Here is a 20954-nt window from a genome sequence, read left to right on the forward strand (position 1 = left end):
CATGAGTGGTGTGCGGTTTACGTGATCTATCTAGCCCAGCTACCAACACATCATTAAAGTCACCCCAGATAATATGTAAGGAAGACTCAGTTTCCAAAAGGATCTCAGCCACTTCGTTCAGCGTGGGCTGTTGTAGGAAGGGAGATGCACAAACACTAATGATGGAAGCATCTTCTCTTCCCCACATACTTTGAACAGCTGCATTAGTCCCGTTGGGGTCTAACCATGTTCTGTGGACCTGAAAGGGAGGGTTTTTCCAGATAAGGACAGCTACCCCTCTCGCCCCAGGAGTAAACCCAGCATATGCCAGCAGAGTGTAAGCTCCCCTAGCCAGGAAGCAACAGTGGTTGCCCCAAATATTGGTTTTCTGTAAAAGAACATCTGGTTTCTGGCGTCTAATAAAGGTGGTCACTAGACCTCTCTTAACCTTATGTCCCAGTCCATTGACATTCCATGTGAGGATGGAATGCGTCCTAGCTTCAGAATCAGTTGCTGACATTATTACCATAATGATGCACATTTTTGTCCCCTTTTGGTGGAATGGGACATCGCTTTTTGTCAGTACCCTTTCCTTGTTGTCTTATGAACAAGCATGAAAAACATTCAAATAAACAAAACAACACACAACAGGCCCACCCAGATTCCCCTTCGCCAACCCCTTCCCCCACTTGCTTAAAGCCACATGGCCACTATGGCAGTTGCGTAACTGGATCAGGCCTGAGATTCTGTAGACCACCCTATCCCACCTTTAGAACTCTAAAAGCTCCTAACTTACCTCCAGGAAGGCATTCACTCACCACCACTCACACCTCGCAACAGGTTAACAAGCAATCAGGCTGGTGAAGGTCAACTGCCACTCTATCACTACCTCCCAGCTTGTAGCCAACCGTGTACTGCCATCACAATAAACACTCACTCTCGACAGAATTCTGCAAATGGGGGGAGATGAGGGGAGTGAGGAGGGGAAAGGACTAACGAGGGAAGAGAGGAAAATGGTAGATGGGAGAGATAAGGGGAAGTAGAGAGATGGCAAAGAGCGAGAAAGAGAAAAGGTGATTTTTTTTTTTTGGCTATTTGCACACTGGAGCTATCCAGCAGCCCGGAGGATAGAAGATAATTATATCCCGAAGTACATCAGAGTTCAGAGTCACAATCTGTCCCTCTTCTCGGATCCATGTTATTTGGGTAACCTTGGCCAGTTTAGCGCCTCTCAGGTGGGAGGCTGCCTTCTTGTGGTTCAGATCCATCTCCTCTCGTTGGTGACAGTTGCAACTGTTTGAAGAGTTCACTACGAGTGGGGGACAACGCCCGCCCTCTGCAAGTGTGTGATTCTGAGGAGTGGTCCCTTATTGGAAGTCTTGTGGGGCAAGTTCCATGGGATCCGTCACAAACATTCCTCGAGTGGCTCCCTCATATGTTCTTGGAGGCCCCGGTCTTAGGTCTGACCACTAGTGACCTGCTTCCTGGTTCTCAGCTTCGATCATCCAATGTGATTGCGATGGGGGTCACTCATCCACCCATTGCCATGCATCTTCCGGCATCTCAAAGAAGTATTTGTATCTTGCAGGATTAACTTCAGTTTTGCAGGAAAAAGGAACATGTATTGCAGTTGCATTGCATGAAGGTTTACTTTAACTGCATCGAAGGAGCGGTGTTATTTCTGTACTTTGCAGGAATGGTCTGGGAAGATGAGTATGGTACAAGAGTCATAAGTGAGCGTGCCCAGCTGTCGTGCTTCCCTGAGAATAAGATCTCTATAATGATAATTCAAAACCTATGCTATGAGGGCCCTTGGTGGAGATCCAGCTGGCGGTTTCAGCGCCAATGCTCTTTGAGCTCTCTCTATCACAAAGCATGCAAGAAATTAGCAGAGGTGAGGCAGGAACAAAGCCAGTTTTTCAGAAAAGCAGGTGTATTTTTGCCCCCAAATCCCTCAGGAAAATCTACAAATCGGAGGTTAGTGCGTAATTTTCTGCAACATCCACTCTTCAGAGAAGGTCTTTAGTAAGTGCCTTTACAGTAGTCAAGTCTGTAGCTTGGGTTTGGGTCACATCTTCATGAACAGGTATCCTCATCTCTGCTTCAGTTACTATATCGGTGACTTTGTGAAGGTCTTGTCGCAGCAAGGAGACTTCTGCTGCTACTTCGCCCACTTTGGTTTCTAGGGCTGTTCTAGATTGTTGGATCACTAGTAGTAAGGCTGCATTATCCAGCATCTGGGCAGTATTATCACTTGAGAGGCTCCAGAGTTTTAGTATATCTGTCAATCCTCCCCTGTTTGGGATCCTTATCTTTTGCCATGGTGGGGTTGGGGAGATGAAGTAAGTATGTGTTGTCCCTAGATTACTTGCCCGGGCCGTCGTTTTGCGGCTGATCACTGAGAGCCGCAGTTGTTGCAAAATCAGTCTCCAACATGTATTGATTGTTGGGGCTGCTGCTCTTTCCCAGTTAGTCTCCACTGAGGGGGAGTCCCACTAACTGGAGGTTAGGAGAAAGTAGGGCTCCTATGATGATACCTGCCCTCGCTCCTAGTCTATTAGAAGGCTGTAGACCACTGTATTAACCCCTGCTGCGGTAATTCTGGAGGAAGTGCGGAAGAAGAAAGCCACTACGCTGATACAGTATCTCCACAGAGACGAGACCTCCAGTCTATCTCACAGTTTAGCAGTGCACCTTACAGGATAACAGGGAGGGACATTAGGACACATTGGGCCACTTAGGGCAGTTTATTGACTTCAGTCCAATGAAGTGAGGAGCATTTCGGGGTGTAGCTGTAGGCCAAAACAGCAGGCCCTCTTTATCTCTGTTGTACTATGTGGAGGCGGAGAGGGCCCAGTTGAAGGAGCACCAGCGCACTCAGCACGCTCCACCGCACTGTCGAAGATCTCTCCACACCAGGATCGGTTAGACAGGTGACCCCAATCCACCACTAAGAAATCTGCCGGTCCCTCCTCACTTCTCACTGTTTTGACCTCTTTAGGGCCACTCTCCACCAGTGCCCAGCCTCAGCATTGTTGAGACCTCAGGCCACGGCGTAACCCGAGGACCGGGCAGGCTCATCACTGGGAGGATCGAGTCAGCGCATCTAGGTGCTGTCTTCCAATGGGCCCCCTCCACCATCAAGTGCTGACTCCCAGGGCTGCAGGCCCCACTTCAGGCAGCTCCTTTCCCCGTGCAGGTTAGGCACACATCCGCTGTGCCCCTGGTGGTAGGATCACTCCCCGGGAGGGGGAATCAGGGCGCTGTGCCAGCAGCATCTCACAGCTTTCCTCCCATGGGGTGCCACTCACTCAGCTACACGCCAGACCCTGCCCACTGGCAGCAGCGATGACAGTCGCCATATTGCACAGGCCTCTTCTGGGGTAACGGCTCCATGATCTCTCCGCTGTGCGGTGTCGCTGCCTCTCAGGGGACACCGACTCTTAGGCAGTTACCATCACTGACCTCTTTGTATGTATATTCATAGGTCGGATAGGTGTTGGGAACAGGATTCAAGCAGGATGTATGTGGGTTAGGCCGAAGCTCGCCACTGGCATGTCTAGGCCGCCATGTTGTTGGCCATGCCCCCCCTTCAATGCATTCTTGATTTCTGTGCTTTTTCCACGATGCCCAAATATATTGTGCCACAGCTAGCCGTGGTACTAAAATAAAATTCAGCTGACTTAATCATCAGTATAACAGATTTCAGTAAATTTCTTATATGCAGACTAGTGCTATTGCTTTCTTATAGCTATGTGGATATGTAGCAACATATGAATCAAAGACATGTTTCATCACTAACACAATAAAAAATAGCGATGTATATCTGGTCATTGCCGCAGTGCGTAACTTGAGTAGTGGTTGGATTCTCTTTTTGTACTGTTCTGGATGGTGGGTGGTCCTCCAATTTGATGATATCCTGGATTCACAATACTCGCTCTGGCAAGGCACTCAGCAGAGAATTTTAGCTGGCCTTCATAGTTGTGGAAAAAACAAGTTACTGTGGAAACAAAATGTTTCACCAAAGTATCACATTGTGACAAACTAGACCAAAATGAGTGCAGCATATGAGTGTTAAAAGGTGGTGTAGTTTGCGTCTTTCACTGCTATTGCATGAGCAACCATAGGGGAATCTCATTGTGGAATTGCAGACAAAGGAGTAGGTGAAATACTCCCAAGCACCCACTCTCTCCGAGATCACCCCTTTTTGTACACTCCTGTTTTTCTCCTCCTGAATGTGGTCAACATAAAAGACACACTCGTATGAATCTTTGATTGCGTGAATTTCCCGTTTTGCATCTTGCACACAAAGTACATAAATTATATAAGACATTAAGGAAATCCTTCAGCTACTGTTTCCCACAAAGGTTAGCTATATGAATTACAATAACAATACCTATTCAGATACAATTCAGGAGAAAATGGGATCCTTTTCCTTTGGGAAATAGAGCACTATGACCCGTTCCTTTTCCTAAATTGCAGGATAAGTAGACATGCCCTTACCACTTGAGAGTAAGGTCTAACTTGTCCCCCTTCCAGCTTCAGCAAGGCTGTCATAAAGCCTGATTATGGGTTTGTGTTGAAACAAGGTGTTTATTGCACCTCATAAATAAATGATACCCCAGGTTATGTTATGTGTTGCATGTATTATGGTGTTTTCCGCGAATAACATGCAGATTTTGATGTTTATCTTACCAAAATTCTTATGGTACAGTAAATACCGTACACATTTCCCCTGCTATATTTCAGCAGGTTTGACCTGCCGAAATTTAATGATGGTTGAGGTATTTAATGCACCCAATAATTCTGTGATGTGATAAATAACTCCCAGCTCAAAATTCTAGCCCGTCCACAGGTTCACACACATGTCAAAATACACCGACCCTCTCGTAATCACACCCATAGAGTATGATATTATCTGATGATGCTATTCAAGAAAGCAGGAGTAAAATATGTGGTGGGTAAAAATGTATACACTGCATGCAGTGTTTTAGCTACAATTATTTGATGGCTTTCTGTGTCCTGCAATGTTGCACTAGTAACATAGAGTGGATTGTGCAGGACAACCCGGTCAGATAAACAACTTCTTGCAATTGCTGCACTTCTTTACTTAAGTATCATTGCCCATAATTAACTGGAGCTAAGAAATGCTCCAAATTTGTCAACAGGAGTCAGGATAATGGTTCTTTCAGTTAAGTAATTGGATTTCGAGTCCTTCAGCCAGAGCTGAATCAACTATTAACCAATGCAAAAGCTTGGCAAAGTGCCCCAGTTAACTCAAAGGAATGTTACTATTCAATAGACTGGAATAAGGGAATTAAGTCGAATCTTTCCATTTTTTTTCTCACCCACGGTCAGTGTTGGCAGCTCCTGATGCTCCACGTCCAGTGAGTTGTGCAGTAAGATTCAGGTGGAGGCAGGCGGAAGAAACACTCAGGCAAGCATCACTCCACATTCCTTGTGACAGTGGTGCACCAAAGTTAGTCACTTCATGAACTAAATAATATGTATGGCTAAATGCTGATATTTTACTGGTTTTTTACAAGAGGTGAGACAGTTTGTGTTTTTTTGGTGAAATACACTTACATTGAATTTAATGATATATTGCATTATGAGTCATTGCAGTAGTATAAGACGAGTTTACTGCATGGGTTTTTATACCTATGGTTGACTAAAAATAACGGTCAAGGACTAGATCCTTTATTTGCTCTTAGGTAACAGAGCTGCACTCACCAATTAAGTGTGCCGAATTACTTCACTACACGTACTGCACTTGTTTTCAAGAAAACTTTTTTTGTAGTAGGCATGGTGTGGTGATGAGAGACCAGCATGCACAGAGCTTAAAAATGTAATCTGTTACTAGCAGTTTCAGTGTGCATTTTACAAATACTTGTGAGGTTGTTATATATTTACTCATTTTCTAGCCAGTCATGGATGGCTTCTTGCTTGTTAGGTGACACGAACTCACAACTATTTCAGCAAATCATGAATGGCGTGTTTCACTCATGTACCAACCTAAAAGGTGCTGAGTCGTGGGTTCCAGAAATAGAAAAAAATACTCCATATTTTCATAGCATTTTCTTCACTGGTAGATTCTAGGATGTTCCAATACCCGCTACTGCTACATTTGTAAATATAGCTTGATACTGGTGCTCGCAACACTTTGAAAGTTCCAACTGTTGCAAATGGTCTTGCTGAATGCTTGCCTTTGCTTCTGGGAAGTTTCTGGTAGCCTGACAGACCTGATTGTTTTACTGTGTGCTGCATTTGTACATACATTTGAAGGTATCAGCGTCACTCGTGATATTCTGATCTTTTTGTTGCTGCCTAGGATATACATTCATGTTAAACCCTGGCACGTGTCATGTTCTATAACCTAGAGAACTTTCTTCCTACAGAGAAATGACAGTATTCTGCCTCTGACAGTAATGTGTCTCTGTTGAGGAGTGCAGGCATTCTCCTTATTAAATAAACGTAGCACTGGTTCAGTACCTACCCTCTGAAAGCACTTCATATACCCAGTTATCAGAGTCCGCACATCAGGGACTGCCTCTTTTTGAGGGTGTTTAACCTTCCTTGTTAAGAGACAAAAGTTAGAAGGGGTGTTCAGAGCCAATCAACGACTGAACGAACGCCTCGTACAGGACTGAGCTCCTCACCTCCCGACTGATTCCTCAAGCAGCTGCAAGATGAACGACCCCATGGTTTTGTTATTGTGATGAGCCACTCGTTGCTATTGAACAGGGTGACATCAGAGAGAGTTTTACATAAAATGTGTTTCGACCTTTGCATCAATGCTGCTTTCAGACTTTATTTGTGTACTTGTTTTCTTCACAGGCCATAGGTAATGCCAAAACCACTCGGAATGACAACAGCAGCCGCTTTGGAAAGTATATTGAAATTGGCTTTGAAAGGAGGTACCGAATTATCGGTGCTCACATGCGAACCTACCTTTTAGAGAAGTCTCGGGTAGTGTTTCAGGTACGTCCACGGCGCAGTGTGTGTATAGCGTTTGCTTAAAATGCCCCTGACCTTGTCCAGTGTGCATGAAGCCCTTACAGAGAGAGTACCGCCCCTGCCTCTGCGCAGTGCATTTATAGCACTTAAAGTTGCCTTGGATGGTGCATAATGCTGCTTGCTAAGGATCGTCTTTCCTCGCCTTTGGTATTTATTTGGCGCATGCATAGAGGTATAGCTGTCTGTGTGGAGCGCGTACTCAGAAGAATTGTTTCTAACGTGTGCACTAAGTACATTGCACGTACAAAGAATTCCCTGTCTCTTTACAGTATTTACTTTGAATTATTTCTTCTTCTGATGGTAAAGCATTGTATTTTCCAATGTTGGATCCTGTGTGTAGTGCCTTCCAAGATTCGTACCTGCCTGTCATATTGGGTATAGAGTACTTGGAAATAATTATTTCGCCCTGTGCAGTGTTTATTTTGAACTTTCCGAGAATTGTCTCTGCTTATGCGTAGCGTGTACAGCGCGCATATGAAGACCTGTAGTGCGTACACAGTGCCTACGGTGAATTAGCTCTCTGTGCTGGCATGTAGACTAACAAAGAATTATCCGCATGTCCTAGCATTTATATTGCTCCTAAAGATATTGTTTTTGCCTGTGTATACTGTGTGTGGTGCACTTGCAATTAATTGTTCCTGCCTGTGCATATACTTGCCGAGACAGCATAATTATTATGAACAGGAGCTCTAAGCTAAAGATGAGGCGTGTCTGATGCTTTTTATGTTACCACTTACAGTCCCAAACTTAATCTTACTTGCTAAATATGCACTGAGGCAAATGAGAATTGCAGTTGTTTAAAAGTGCATGTTTCAAACTAGTAATTGTATTTTGTATTTAAGGCCGAGGAGGAGAGGAACTATCACATTTTTTATCAGCTGTGTGCCTCTGCTGCCTTGCCAGAACTCAAAACGCTTCGATTAGGTAGGAACTTTTTCTTGCCTCTTGCATTAACATGTCTTAAGGCAGTTTATGGAATAAACATTGTTATACCTCATTTACATTTACCAATTTATGCATGCTTGTGAAGTACAGAGAACATGTTTTATTGAACACTGAACTGCTGTGAACATAGGCTGTGCTCCTCATTCAGCCTGTCCTGTGCTGATTTCATACCGTCAAAAGGCTCAGGGCTCAGTGCATTGCCAGACTCAAACACGGCAAACACCTGTGCTTGGGAATACAGGCCTCGAGAAAACAGAGGGCGCCAATATAGAACCCCACGTGGTGACCCGGTGTACAAGTATCGGGCTGGCATAATTGCTTCAATCTGCATGATGAATTGTTAGCAGTAGCGTGCACTACGGGCTCATGCAAGGGCCTACAAAATGTCTCCGCCTCTTTTTTTTTTTTGAGTTACTGATCCGATTTTGATCAGTAACTCAAAACAAAATAATCAGAAGCAATATTTTTATTTCTTTAAAACTGGCGGTGGAGCAGATGCGACAGGGACAAAGCATTGGGGGTTACACTGAAGCAACACGTGGTGAGGTGGCGACATGGAAGCACCACAGGGATGGCGAAGGGACATGGAAACAACAAAGGGGAGGGCCGGAGACAGAAGAAACAAAGGGAAGGGCCACAGAAGCAACGCATTCAGACTCAACACAAACAAACTTATGGACAGGATCAACAAGCACATGGCTCGGGGAGACGCACGCAGAGATAGAATCACAAGTGGGGGAGAAGTACATGAGATAGACAGCCCAAAAGCACATGCACTCTCTGTGAGTGCTTACGCAAAAAGAAAAAAGTAGTTCCCTAACTTTGAGTACAGACACCGGTCAAACACACACGGGAAAGAGGCCATGCTCCATGGGAAGGACAAACACAAGGTTGAGATGCTCGGACACAAATAAGAAGCAGGCAAGCGAAAGTGACAAAGAACACTAAGCACTGGTAAGCAGTGAGTTGACAGCAAGTGTTCAGGGTATGCCACAATATGCCTCAGAACAGATACCACATGTGCTGCCTAATAGGTTTGACCTAACAACGAAAAACAGAAGTCTCTATGACTACTGAAAAATGGGGTAGTATTATTTGAAAAATAAATCCTTTAACTCCCTAATTGGCTACGCCTCAGAACACTAGTGTTGTTTGAGCAAGGTCTGACTCAGTGAGCGCAGCTTGACCTTATATGATTGCACTCTCCTCGCAGCGCCATCTGCTTTCTTTATTGCACTCGTCGTAGCTACATTCAGAAGTGCTGGAAGTGGGGAGTCAGGGTGCTGCAGCACACCCAAAATAATCATGTTGGCGTTCAAAAGGAGAATGAGCATTGAAGATGCCCTTAAAGTTTTTCTATCTTGTCACATTTAGTGTGCTTTCAGACAGAGGTCAGATGTCCGCAGGGTCTTCTGCCAAATTGCTGCTTAGTTCTTTTTAACATAGAGACTTGTGTTTTACTCCAGTTTGAGAGCTGTTTTGGTGAACTGGACACATATTTCAAAATATATCTCCTTCCTTTCCACCAATATATCTTGCCTTCCTTTCCACCAATGAGGCTCCCTGCCTCCCCCTAGACCCTTCCCTTCGCCTTAAAAAAGCCCCCCCCACCCCCACCACCTCCTGTACAGAAACAAGCCCAAACAGCAACTCAGGCGGTCCGTACCGGGAGGGCGGGAGGGAACAGAAAGGAAGGCGAGGGAGTAGGACTAGGAGTAATGCCATTATCGTAAGTAATGGACGCATTACCTCCCGTCCCTCCCTCGCCTTCCTTTCCACCAATGAGACATAGCAAGAGAAAAACAGGAGACGGACACTGAGTTGCAACAAGTTTAATCACAACCAAAAAAGGACACCGGGCAACCACCCCCCCTATTACATCATAGAGGACAAGACACAGTGACCCAATACCGACTCCAAACCGCCCAAGTCCGCCAGTCTGTAATGACGAACAAAGGTAGGAGGTGAGGCCCAAGTAGCAGCCCTGCAAATTTCCACCACAGAAGCGCCCTGCAGCTCCGCCACCGTAGCAGCCATACCCCTGGTAGAACGGCCCTGTATCCCCTGGGGTGGAACAACCCCTTTCAAAGAATAAGCCATCAAAATCGGAGAGCGAACCCAACGACTCAAGGAAGCAGTGGACGGCTACTCCCCCTTCCGAGCCGGACCGAAATTAACAAACAGGGAATCACCCTTCCGGAAAGGAGCAACCACCCGTAGATATTCCAACAAAGCCCGACGTACATCCAAAGAATGTAACCGAACCTCCTCATCCGAGGAAGGATCGGGACAAAAAGCAGGAAGGATAACCTCCTGTCGAGCATGGAAAGCCGAATTCACTTTGGGAACAAACAAAGGAACCGGAACAAGCACAACCCGATCAGGAAAAGCCTTACAAAAAGGAAAAGAGCAGGCCAAGGCCCCCAACTCCCCCAAACGACGGGCTGAAGTAATGGCCACCAGAAAAAAAGTCTTCAAAGATAGATGACGTAAGTCACATGAATCCAGAGGTTCAAAGGGAGGAACAGTCAAAGCATTCAACACCAAAGAAAGATCCCAGGAAGGAAAGGCCCGCACCGGACGAGGAAACAAGTTAAGAAGGCCCTGGAAAAACCGAGGCATCAAATGACTCATAAGACAGATTACGCCACGGACCCCTAAAAGCCTGAATCGCAGCCCACTGCACACAGTGAAGCCACAGACAAACCCAACTGGGCCCCATCCTGCAGAAACTGCATCACCTCAAACAGAGAAGCTGCCGTAGGATCCAACCTATGCCGCAAACACCAGGAAGAAAAAACCTTCTACTGCCGACCATAAGATAGCAACGTGGAACGATTCCGCGAAGCCAGCAAAGTAGAACTCAAAGCAACCGGAACCCCTAAGCACGTCAATCCCCTCCGTTCAACTTCCAAGCCGTCAACTGCATCCGCCGCAACGACCCCATCGGGAGGCAAGGAAACTCCAGAGGTGAGCGACAGAGAGGGAGAGTCCACATGTGACCGGATGCCATCAACCGAAGCAACGGAAACCAATTCGCCCGTGGCCAATGGGGCGCGATCAAGAGAACCCTGGCCTTCAGAAGATGTACCCTCACCAGAAACACACGGAACAACTGGAAGGGCGGAAATGCGTACAAAAGATCTGGAGGCCAAGGACACGACATCCCGTCCACCGCCCAAGCCTGATGACAACAAAACCAGGAGCAAAAGCGCCTCACTTTCGCATTCTCTGGGAGGCAAACACATCTAGCACCGGAAGACCCCACAGGCGAACCAGACGACCGAACAGTGACAACCGGAGGGAGAAAAGCTGAGACGAAGGAATGACCCTGCTCAGAAGATCTGCCCGAACATTGACCACTCCCTGAATGTAGGTGGTTCGCAGAGATAGAACCCACCCCTGTTCCCAAACAAAAATGTCCCTTGCAATGCGGAACAGCGACTGCGACCTGGTCCCTCCCTGCCTGTTCACATAAGCCTTGGTCACAAAGTTGTCTGTCCAGATAAGAACATCCAGTCCCTTCAGGGATTCCTGAAAATGAACCAGAGCAAGAAGCACCGTCTTCAACTCCCGCCAATTCGAGGAGCGTCTGGCCTTCAGAGGCGACCAAAACCCCTGGACCTGAGCCGACCCCAGCCAAGCTCCCCAACCGGAGAGGCTGGCATCGGTCGTCACTACCACCAAGCGAGGAGGAGATAAAGACACCCCCAAACGAAGATGAGCTGGCACCAGCCACCAACCCAACTCCCTGCAAACAAACTCCGACACAGGAATCCTTGTCCGAAGAGAACTCGACCTCGGAAACCAACGAACGAGAAACCAGTTCCTCAGGCAAAGAAGGTGAAACTGTGCCCATGGCACCAGGAAAACCACAGACGCCAAATGACCCTGCAGACACAACCACTGAAGGGCTCTGGGAGCAGGCTGCGACAAGATCGACAACACCTGTGACTGGAGGCACAACAACCGCTTCTCCAACACAGTCAACAAGCCTTGGAGAGTCAGAAATCGGGTCTGAGAAAAACCAGATCCTATGAAGGGACCAAATCTGACTTCCCCCAGTTGACCAAAAAAACTTGATTTTGCAGGACCAACAGAACCCGGGCCACATGACTTTTTAACAGAACCTGAGTGGGCACTTGAATCAGAATATCGTCCAAATAAGGATGAACAAATACCCCCTCGGAATGTAGAAGAGCTACCAGATTTGCCAGCACCTTGGTGAAAATCTGTGGAGAGGACTTGAGGCCAAACGGCGGAACACAAAACTGAAAATGGTCCTGGCCCACTGCAAAGCGTAGGAACCTCTGAGAAGATATAGGCACTGGAACATGCAGGTAAGCATCCTGCAGATCCAGAGACCCCAGGAAATCCCCTGGACCGACCAGAGGAAAAATCGACTGAATGGAAAGCGGAAATGTACAGTCTTGATCCAGTAATTCACCCCTTTGAGATTGAGGACAGGACGAAAGCCCCCTGACACCTTTGGAACCAGGAACAAGATGGAATAAGTGCCCAGACCTCCCTTCCCCCACAGGAACATGTGATATGGCACTCTTGAGAAGCAAGTCCGGGACCCCCTCCAACAATGCCCACCTCTGGGCACCTTTCGCAGGCAGTGGCGTAGGACGAACCGCGGTATCTGGAGGTACTACGTCGAAGTCTATGGCGTAGCCATTGTTTACAATGTCCAGCACCCAGCGATCGTTGACATCCTCCTGCCATATGTGAAGAAAGTGCCTCAGCCGCCCCCCAACCGGCCCGCTGCCAGGCCCACAGTGATTGTCAGGAGCCCTTCTTGAGTCTTCCCGCCCCAAAGGAGCAGACTTTTTAGGAGAAAAACAGGGCTGAAAACTACGCTTCCTGGAAGAAAAAGACTTGGAATTAAATTTGGGAGAAGTACGAGAATGCTTCCGCCAACCCTTGCCAGAAGAAGAACCACCTTTGTAAGGCAAGGCGTGCTTCCTCTCCTTAAAAGCTTTCGAAAGTATGGAAGGCAACTGATCCCCAAATAAATTGCACCCCTCAAAAGGTAGCCTCAGAAAAGCAGACTTCTCCCCAGGATCCGCCTTCCACATCCTTAACCAGAGGGACCTACGAGCCCCAATCAAAGCTCCCGAAGCCAGAGCCGAAGTGCGGAGAACATCAGATGACATGTCCGCCAGCAATCTGGCCTGTTGTTCCATAACTGCCAGCAGTTCCGAACACTCCAAACCCTCCTGAACAGCTACCGCCAGTTTGTCAAAATCCTGCACCAAGGATTGGGCAGAATAAGCAGAAAAAATACCAGCTCTGAGGGCCAAATTATCTGCCGCAAATGCCCTCTTCAGACCCGAATCCACCTTTCTGTCAGTGGCATCAGCAGGAACACAGCCCTACTGATTGACCGCCGTCTTGCCAATTAAAGTTGCCAAAATGGAATCAAGCTTAACGGAAGGTGGCAACACATCCTCCCTTTCCAGTAAGTACAGTTTCTGAAGGAAGCGCGAAACCTAAGACTTGTCCACATCTTTCCACTCCCGGAACACCATATCCTTAACAGGGCCCTGAAAAGGCATGGCAAACCTCGAAGGTGTTTGATATTGAGGGAACAAGTGTGAATCCGTCCCCAAAGGTTGAAAAACAGGAAAACCTAAATTGTCCCGAACATGCGTCAGAACCTCCCACATCTCCTCCCTGGAGACATACTTCCCACCAGAAGGAGAAGGAGCGTCCTCATCCGATGAAGAGGACCCCTTTGCAGCCCCTGAAGGACGGGATGCCGTAGAACGTCCAGGTCGAGATGCTCCAGCCTGAAGAGCACGAGACACAGCCACCTCAATCATGTCCTGAACTTCCTCTCTGGACATGAGAGGCGCAGGAGCCCCTAGCGCAACCTGGTGTCCACCAGGAGTGGGAAGGGGAACCGCAACATCCTCCCCTGAAGAAGAAGAGACAATCCTGCGCCGCTTGGAAGGAACCTGCCTCACCATTATCCAAACAAGAAATGTACCCAAGAGGCCAACAGCACCCAGTAAAATAATGGAGAAAGCCCCCACCCCCCCCGAATTCAACAGCAGCAAATGAGAAAAGTGCATCAATTAATCCAAAATCATAAAAAACGCAGGCAGAAACGCCCATCCTGCCGCCAAAATGCAAATATTCACCACCGGCACATCAGCCCAGCAAACGCGAGCCGAAGATCTGGAAGCACAGACCCAGCCACCATAGAGCCGACGACTCCGTCAGCTGACTCCAAGGCCGCGTCTCCAAGGCAGCACCGCCTGCCACCGGAAGATGCGATGGCCGGGAAACTCCCAGCGAGGTGCTCCGTGCTCGTCAAGAGTCCAGACAATGCCCCCCCTCCCAGGCCCCGCCGTGGAGGAGAAGGAAAAGGTAAGTCTAGCGGGGCTAGACAAAAAGAACAGGAGGTGGTGGGGTGGGCTTTTTTTAAGGTGAAGGGAGGTGTCTAGGGGGAGGCAGGGAGCCTCATTGGTGGAAAGGAAGGCGAGGGAGGGACGGAAGGTAATGTGGAGGCTTTAACAATATCACATGTGTTGATATAACAAAATATTCTTTAAATGCATAGTCCATAAGATTTTTTTCTGTGGACTGTATTGGATGAATGAGTGTGGCTGTGGCGGGGGAGGAGGAGGGTTACGTGTGTTTTCATTCTCTGTATACCAGTATTTACCGTCCATTACACCCACTGTTAGTTCTTTGTTATTTGTTTTAGGTACTAAGCCTGAGTTATATTCCAGTGATGTTTCTGTGGGGCATGGAACTAGGCTTACAATGCCCCATTGTGTAGTAAATTATTTTTTAGCAGGCCATATTGTTGAGAACACAAGAAGCAGCACCCTGACCTCATTGGCTGAGCAATACTTTTTCACACTATTAAATTGTGTATTTTCATTGCAGGCCATGCCAATCATTTCCGTTATACGAGCCAAGGAGGAAATCCTCTGATTGATGGAATCGATGATGCCAAAGAAATGGCGAATACGAGGCACGCCTGTACATTGCTAGGTAAATATAAGGTTCTACTACCGTACTTTTATTTTTTTTGCTTTTTTATATAGCGTGAACTTGACCCAAAGGTATTGGAACGCTTTAAATGAGTACAAGTTACATTACAAAAAGTCAAATGTTTTTGTTTTTATTGGGCCCAGTGAGATTAAGGGCCAGATGTAGCAAAGGGTTTTTCCCATTCTGTGTCAATGGGAAAATGTGTTCGTACATATGGCCCTAAGTGATTTGTCCAGAATGACAGGATGTTGAGCTGACACTGAGACTCGGAACCTGGTTCCCCACTTCTAAATTTGACACCTCTGGCTGTTACTCCATATCTTCTTCCCACATAATTTCCATATCTATCCATAGCAATTCCTAGAAGAGCACAGTTTCTACTTTTTTGAGTAATTATTTGAAAATGCAAAGGCCAAGTTTCTTGGCATGCAAACATAACTTTTGCAGCTCTTGCTGCAATGGGAAGATAAATAGGAGAGCGTGGCGATCTGGCAGCCATTTCACCTCTTCCACATCCATACCAACAGGACATTTTTGATATTGCCAACCTCAAGGTGCCTCCACTACTTATAGATTTTGTGTCTCAGCTCCGTATCTTCTTAGCCTGTAGCACTAAAAGACCACGTGACAGCTGAGACCTCATACAAAGCACAGGTCCAGTGTTGGATGTGTGCAGCGAATAAAGCTGCATCATGCGAACATGCATGAAATGTGCTCTGGTTCTTCTACAGTGAGATTGTATGAATTAATAACTACAGAGCTACTTTTATCAACAAATAGTCGATGCATATTTTTTTTATGTAGACAGACCTTACGGAGTGGATGCGGAAGAATGATATTCACAAATAAGAGGCATATTGCGTATTTGTGAAAGAAGGAATTGAACTGTCCCAAATGTGGAATTTGCTTGAATGCTGCATTTTCAAAGTGCATCATTCATTGTGCACTTCTCAAACCTAAAGTACATTGGGTTTTGAGAAGCATTTGGAAACGTAATGGTATGTACAGGACATTTGGTTGGTACTGTCCACGGACCTGCCAGTATTGTTATTTGTTGCAAGATTAGAGGTAAGAATGCTGTTTGGGATGCCTTAGGACAGTGACTATCCGAGATGAAGAGGTCACTTAGCACTGCTGAAGTCATAATAATGTGATTCTTGTATCCTTTTAGCCATCATTTTACTGGATTCACAAATCTTACTAATCATGTATTCAAATATCCAGTAATGGATATGCAGTCAGTATTTACATACAAGAAGCATGAGTATGCTAATCACACAGCTGAAAGGATAACTAACGCGTATTTTGCTCAAGACTAATGAATGCCTACAAGCTTTTTCATGGCTTGGGAAACAAATGCTAACAATATCCTTGGTGCAGTATTTGTACAAAGTAGGCAGATATTGTATCTGGGTGTCCCCTTGCCCAGAAGTTTAAGTGCAAATTCATCCAGTGTCTTTCTTGTCAACATCTTCCTGTTTTTCTTTGTTTGTGATGTGAGGACGTCAGCAACACAGGGTAAACTATTATTTTTTATGTCATTTTTATAACTAAATCATTAGAAGAACTGTTAATTAAATGACTATGTACAGCTGCACCAATCATATACATTTAAATGACAAAAACCAGTGTTTATCTCTCACTATCTAGATAATAACTATTAATGGTTTACTGCCTATATATTATTTGGTGAAACTTACCAACAGTGTGCTCACTTACAATTTCACTATTTGCTCTTGCATATTAGTAAATGCTGTGAATAAAGCAATTATATGTTCCTACAATCAGTATGAAGGATTTGCACTTAAGCATGTTATGCTGCGTGGTACCTCTAATAAGCACTGAATCAGCGAGCATCGCCATCCTCCCCAGCAACTTAAATGTCCTCCCATGTTTTCTTAAGCCAGTACTAAAGGCAGTGGCCAGATTTAAAGGACTGATGCCAGTAAGTTTCAGATCCACTACATAATAGCTTACGTTTTAAAAAAAGTGCAGTTTTGTTCACAAGAAAAAAGATTGATAACGTATTAAAAGCAAATTTAGACAGTAGTCCTGCAAAACTATGAAAAGAACAAATAGATGTGGCAATAATACATTAACTTAATACTTATTTTAATATTTAAAAAAAATAACAAAGCATATAAAAACACAAAACAGTGATAGTTTCAAAGAAAAAATGTTTCTTGATTTTATATTTTTCTTAGGACAGTAAAGCATAAAAAAAAACAGGCTGTTTGATCCTGCCATTTTCGTTGCTTCATGAAATGTGTTGTTTCCACTACATCTTAACTCCATGAAGGCAGGCCCTGTAGGGTTCGCAGCTCATCAATTCACTGTGAGTCGTGCTGTAGAAGAGGAAAAGAAGTCGTGTCATCTACAGCATGAAAATAACTTACAAAAGAAAACAGTGGGAGAGTGAAAAGTTAGAAACAATCAGAAACGAATCATAAGTAGTTGAAATTGATTCAGAGATTAGTGAGAGTGAATCGCCTGTTTCTAAGAGACCATTAAGAAAGAGAATTTCAAATAGAAAGTACACTTCACCTGGATCTGGAATATGTTTGTAAAGAAGAGCCAAATACAGAGCTCTACAGTTAAATAAGCTGTTGCCAGTTCATCTGTGACAATTATCTAGAAGAACAGCCACTATGATGAAACAGTTTTTGAAATTACAATTTTGAAGTTTCACATTATCCTGCACTCCCCCTCTGGATCCAATGCTGCAACTTGTGCTTGACCCTGAATTAGTGTGTGTTATCACCACTCCGTCATCTGCCATCTTCACTCATTTTGTGTGAGCTGCATAGATCCATGGTGGGATTGCAGCACCCCTCACAGGACTGTTTGTCACAAGAGCGACTTGATAAGATCCTTTCCATCATGCCTTAAGCCAGCTCTTGTTGGCATGCTTCTTTACATGTACCAATCACCTGGCTGCAGTGGATGACATTGAATTTCTCTTGTCAGTGCTGTTGTTAATCTCACCTTTTTGATCCTGTTTAAAACACTCTGTAGGCATCACTGGGATATGGTCCCTTTGATGTGGAAGGAGCTTGAGGGCTTCAACAATGATGCAGTTGTTCATCTTGGAGTTTATGCTGGACAGATGGCACTAGACAGGGCATGGATTCTGCTGTTCTGTTCTTTGGTGCTCACAAAATAGGATAGACTGTAATTGAAACAGTTTTCATTACTGGAACACCTCTCGCCACAACACTTTCCTGGTATCCTTTAAACAAAACAGTAGTAAAATTAATGTATAATTATATGTCATGGCTGTACCTCATCTCTACAGTGAATGATTGTATTTAGAGAAACAATGGGGAGAAGGAATTGGAGAAAAAGAGCACCATTGAATTCACATTAGTAATATTGAAAAAAACACATTTTATACATAAATTAAAGGTGTAACTATTGGAAGTAACAAAAAGCCCCAAGTTAATCTCCCTCTTTTCAGGAGGCTCAGTAATAGACATATCATTGGAAACCGAAGTTGAGACAACAGTAGCATTTCTACTAGTATTTGGCAAAGTTTTCAATGTATTCTCAGGTGCAGCGCTTGCTTATGCACCCATTACTGCAAACACTGTCAATCCCTGTGCCTGTACACATGTGCCCTCTCCCACTGCATCCATATAGAGACCTGCACCTGTCTTTGTAAACCATCAGTTTATGGAGGAGATCTAGAGCTCAAAAGACCATTTATAAAGATATCGTCCTCATCTGAATCCTTTTGTCAGTTCTGTTTCTCTGATACCCTCATCAGCGTTCTTATTGTTTGCTCATTCTTTAACTATTGCAGGGGAAATCTCTCACTCCTTCTATCATATCTTCTCTCCATCATCACTCCGAAATGTTCCCATTTGCTTTTTACACCCACTGTCTAAATGAGCCCTTAACCTTCTTCTTCATCCAATCCCATTTATCCAATGCCTCAAGCTGTGAATGTCTAGATAGTGGCTTCCTTGCATTTATTGTCTGCCTTAGAAAAACAAGAATATAAAGTTAAAGGTACCCTCTAAAGGAAACTGCACATCCTTGTTACGAGGAGTATTTTCATGTCAATTGTGAATCCAGGTACACCTATAGGTTAGATGGAAAGGCAATATGACACTTAACAGAATTGTGCTCGGATTTGCTGAAATTATAACTCATTGCTCAGAACATGATGATTTAGCATTTTCAGTGTTAGTCTTTGAGAATGTTTTCTGTTTAAAACCTTAAATTTGGGGGTGAGCCAGATGACTTTCCGATGCTACAAGGGAGGCTGTTTGATTTCTTATTGATTTTGATGTTCATTTGCGACTGCCATTTGTTTCCTAATTTGCTGTTTATTTTGTATTGACCTGTCTCTGAGAGCCTTTGTGGCATTGGCTTTATGCATTTTCATTTACAGTTTTCTATACAGCTTCATCAAAGACAAAGGAGAATTGTAAGCTGAACCATTTTGCTGACAATGGCCATAAAGTTTCATCTACAGTGATGTAGCACTATGATTTATTTTAGTCATTACTTTTTTTATTTTTTTATTTTTATTTTTTCCTGGAAAGGAATAATACAGCAAATGTACTCTTACATCACTTTACACTGAATGGAAGAAATTAAAACCAAAAAAAAACATTAGAAGAAAAGTAGCACCTAAATATATAATGGGAAACACAGCAGCCTGACTAATCCAGACAGAGAGAGATTTCCCAAATATTTAAATTAAATTGAATTGGGGGAGGATAATTTGGTTTCAATTGAAACATTAATCATTATGAGCCAGGATCCAGTCCTGAAATGACCCCCAAATTGCCTTCCCTTTCCTCCTACTGCGTTTCCCCTTGCGTTCATACAGTGCCATCTCCAAATAATATACAGACAACAATTTAGCCAACCATTGCTGCCAGGACGGAGGCCGTACATTCAACCACGCAGATGATATACATATTCGATACACTGCCATGGCTACAAAGATAAATGCTCTATGTGAACCACCCACTTCTCCATTGACTCCTAGGACCATAATCTCTGGGGTGAGAACCAGATCATATCCCAGAACCCCTTTCAAAACAGATTGAATACCCTCCCTCAAAGCCAATAATTCCCCACATGTAGCCATCATGTGTACAATGTCTGTTCCATGCATTCCACATCTTGGACAGTTTATTCCTGACAAGCTCCCCCATTTGACAAGATGAGCTGGGATATGATACAGGTCAAACATGCTTTTATAATGTTGTGCTTGCAGGGACGAGGAGAGTAAGATAGTATATCCCAGCTCTAGTGACCTTATAAAATTATTACTCCCGTCCATTAGCTTCTTTCTCCACCTCTCCTTGTTCTTCTCTAAATCATCAGGCTGTTCTGCCAGCAGTAAAGCGTAAATCGACTTGATTGCTATATTAGGGTTGACCAGGATATCATTCAACAGTTGATTACTTCTAAATCCCTGCACACCCCCTGTTTTCCTTGCGAGAAAATCTTGAATCTGTAAATTTTTAAAAAAGTCCCTTCGCTCTAAACCATACTGCTCCTGTAGATCCACAAACCGCTTGACCCCAAAATTGTTGAAAAAATTCCCTAATCTCACTATACCTAGGGAGGCCCAACTTGCCATACACCTATCCTTAAATATTTCAGGGAGCGATGGATTCTTCTCAATCATGGTGTAATAATTATATCTACCAAGTCCTTTCTTTTTATACCATGATCACCAACACTTATAGGCCGCTTCCATTACCTTAAATCTGTTTTTTTTATAATATCCAGGCTCATGGAATGTTACCAGACACCCATTGGCTGCTGCTCCTATCTGCAACTTGTATATATTAGAGCAATCCTCTTCCGCGGTCCCTTCTTTCGTAGGACTCCATAATGGGCGCATATACTGAAAAGATGCAGCCATTTAGTGTAATTTTATATTCGGTAGGGACCACCCCCCCTTTCTCGAGCAAGAGACATAAATTTACTTGCTCTTCTACACTTACCATATGCCCAGATAAATCTCATAACCAGTC

General features: G+C 44.7%; 1 protein-coding gene across 4 annotated transcripts in view; it reads left to right on the forward strand.

Annotated features, from left to right (window-relative positions):
- Positions 1–20954, forward strand: part of MYO5A (myosin VA) — a 571522-nt gene that overhangs the window by 316073 nt on the left and 234495 nt on the right. For all 4 annotated transcript variants that reach the window (XM_069222454.1, XM_069222456.1, XM_069222457.1 and 1 more), the window contains exons 6-8: positions 6817–6960; positions 7839–7920; positions 14845–14952. In XM_069222454.1, coding sequence (XP_069078555.1) covers positions 6817–6960; positions 7839–7920; positions 14845–14952 — 334 coding nt within the window. The remainder of the gene's footprint in view (positions 1–6816; positions 6961–7838; positions 7921–14844; positions 14953–20954) is intronic.

The sequence above is a fragment of the Pleurodeles waltl genome, chromosome 3_1, assembly GCF_031143425.1.
Source record: "Pleurodeles waltl isolate 20211129_DDA chromosome 3_1, aPleWal1.hap1.20221129, whole genome shotgun sequence".
NCBI classification, from domain to species: domain Eukaryota; kingdom Metazoa; phylum Chordata; class Amphibia; order Caudata; family Salamandridae; genus Pleurodeles; species Pleurodeles waltl.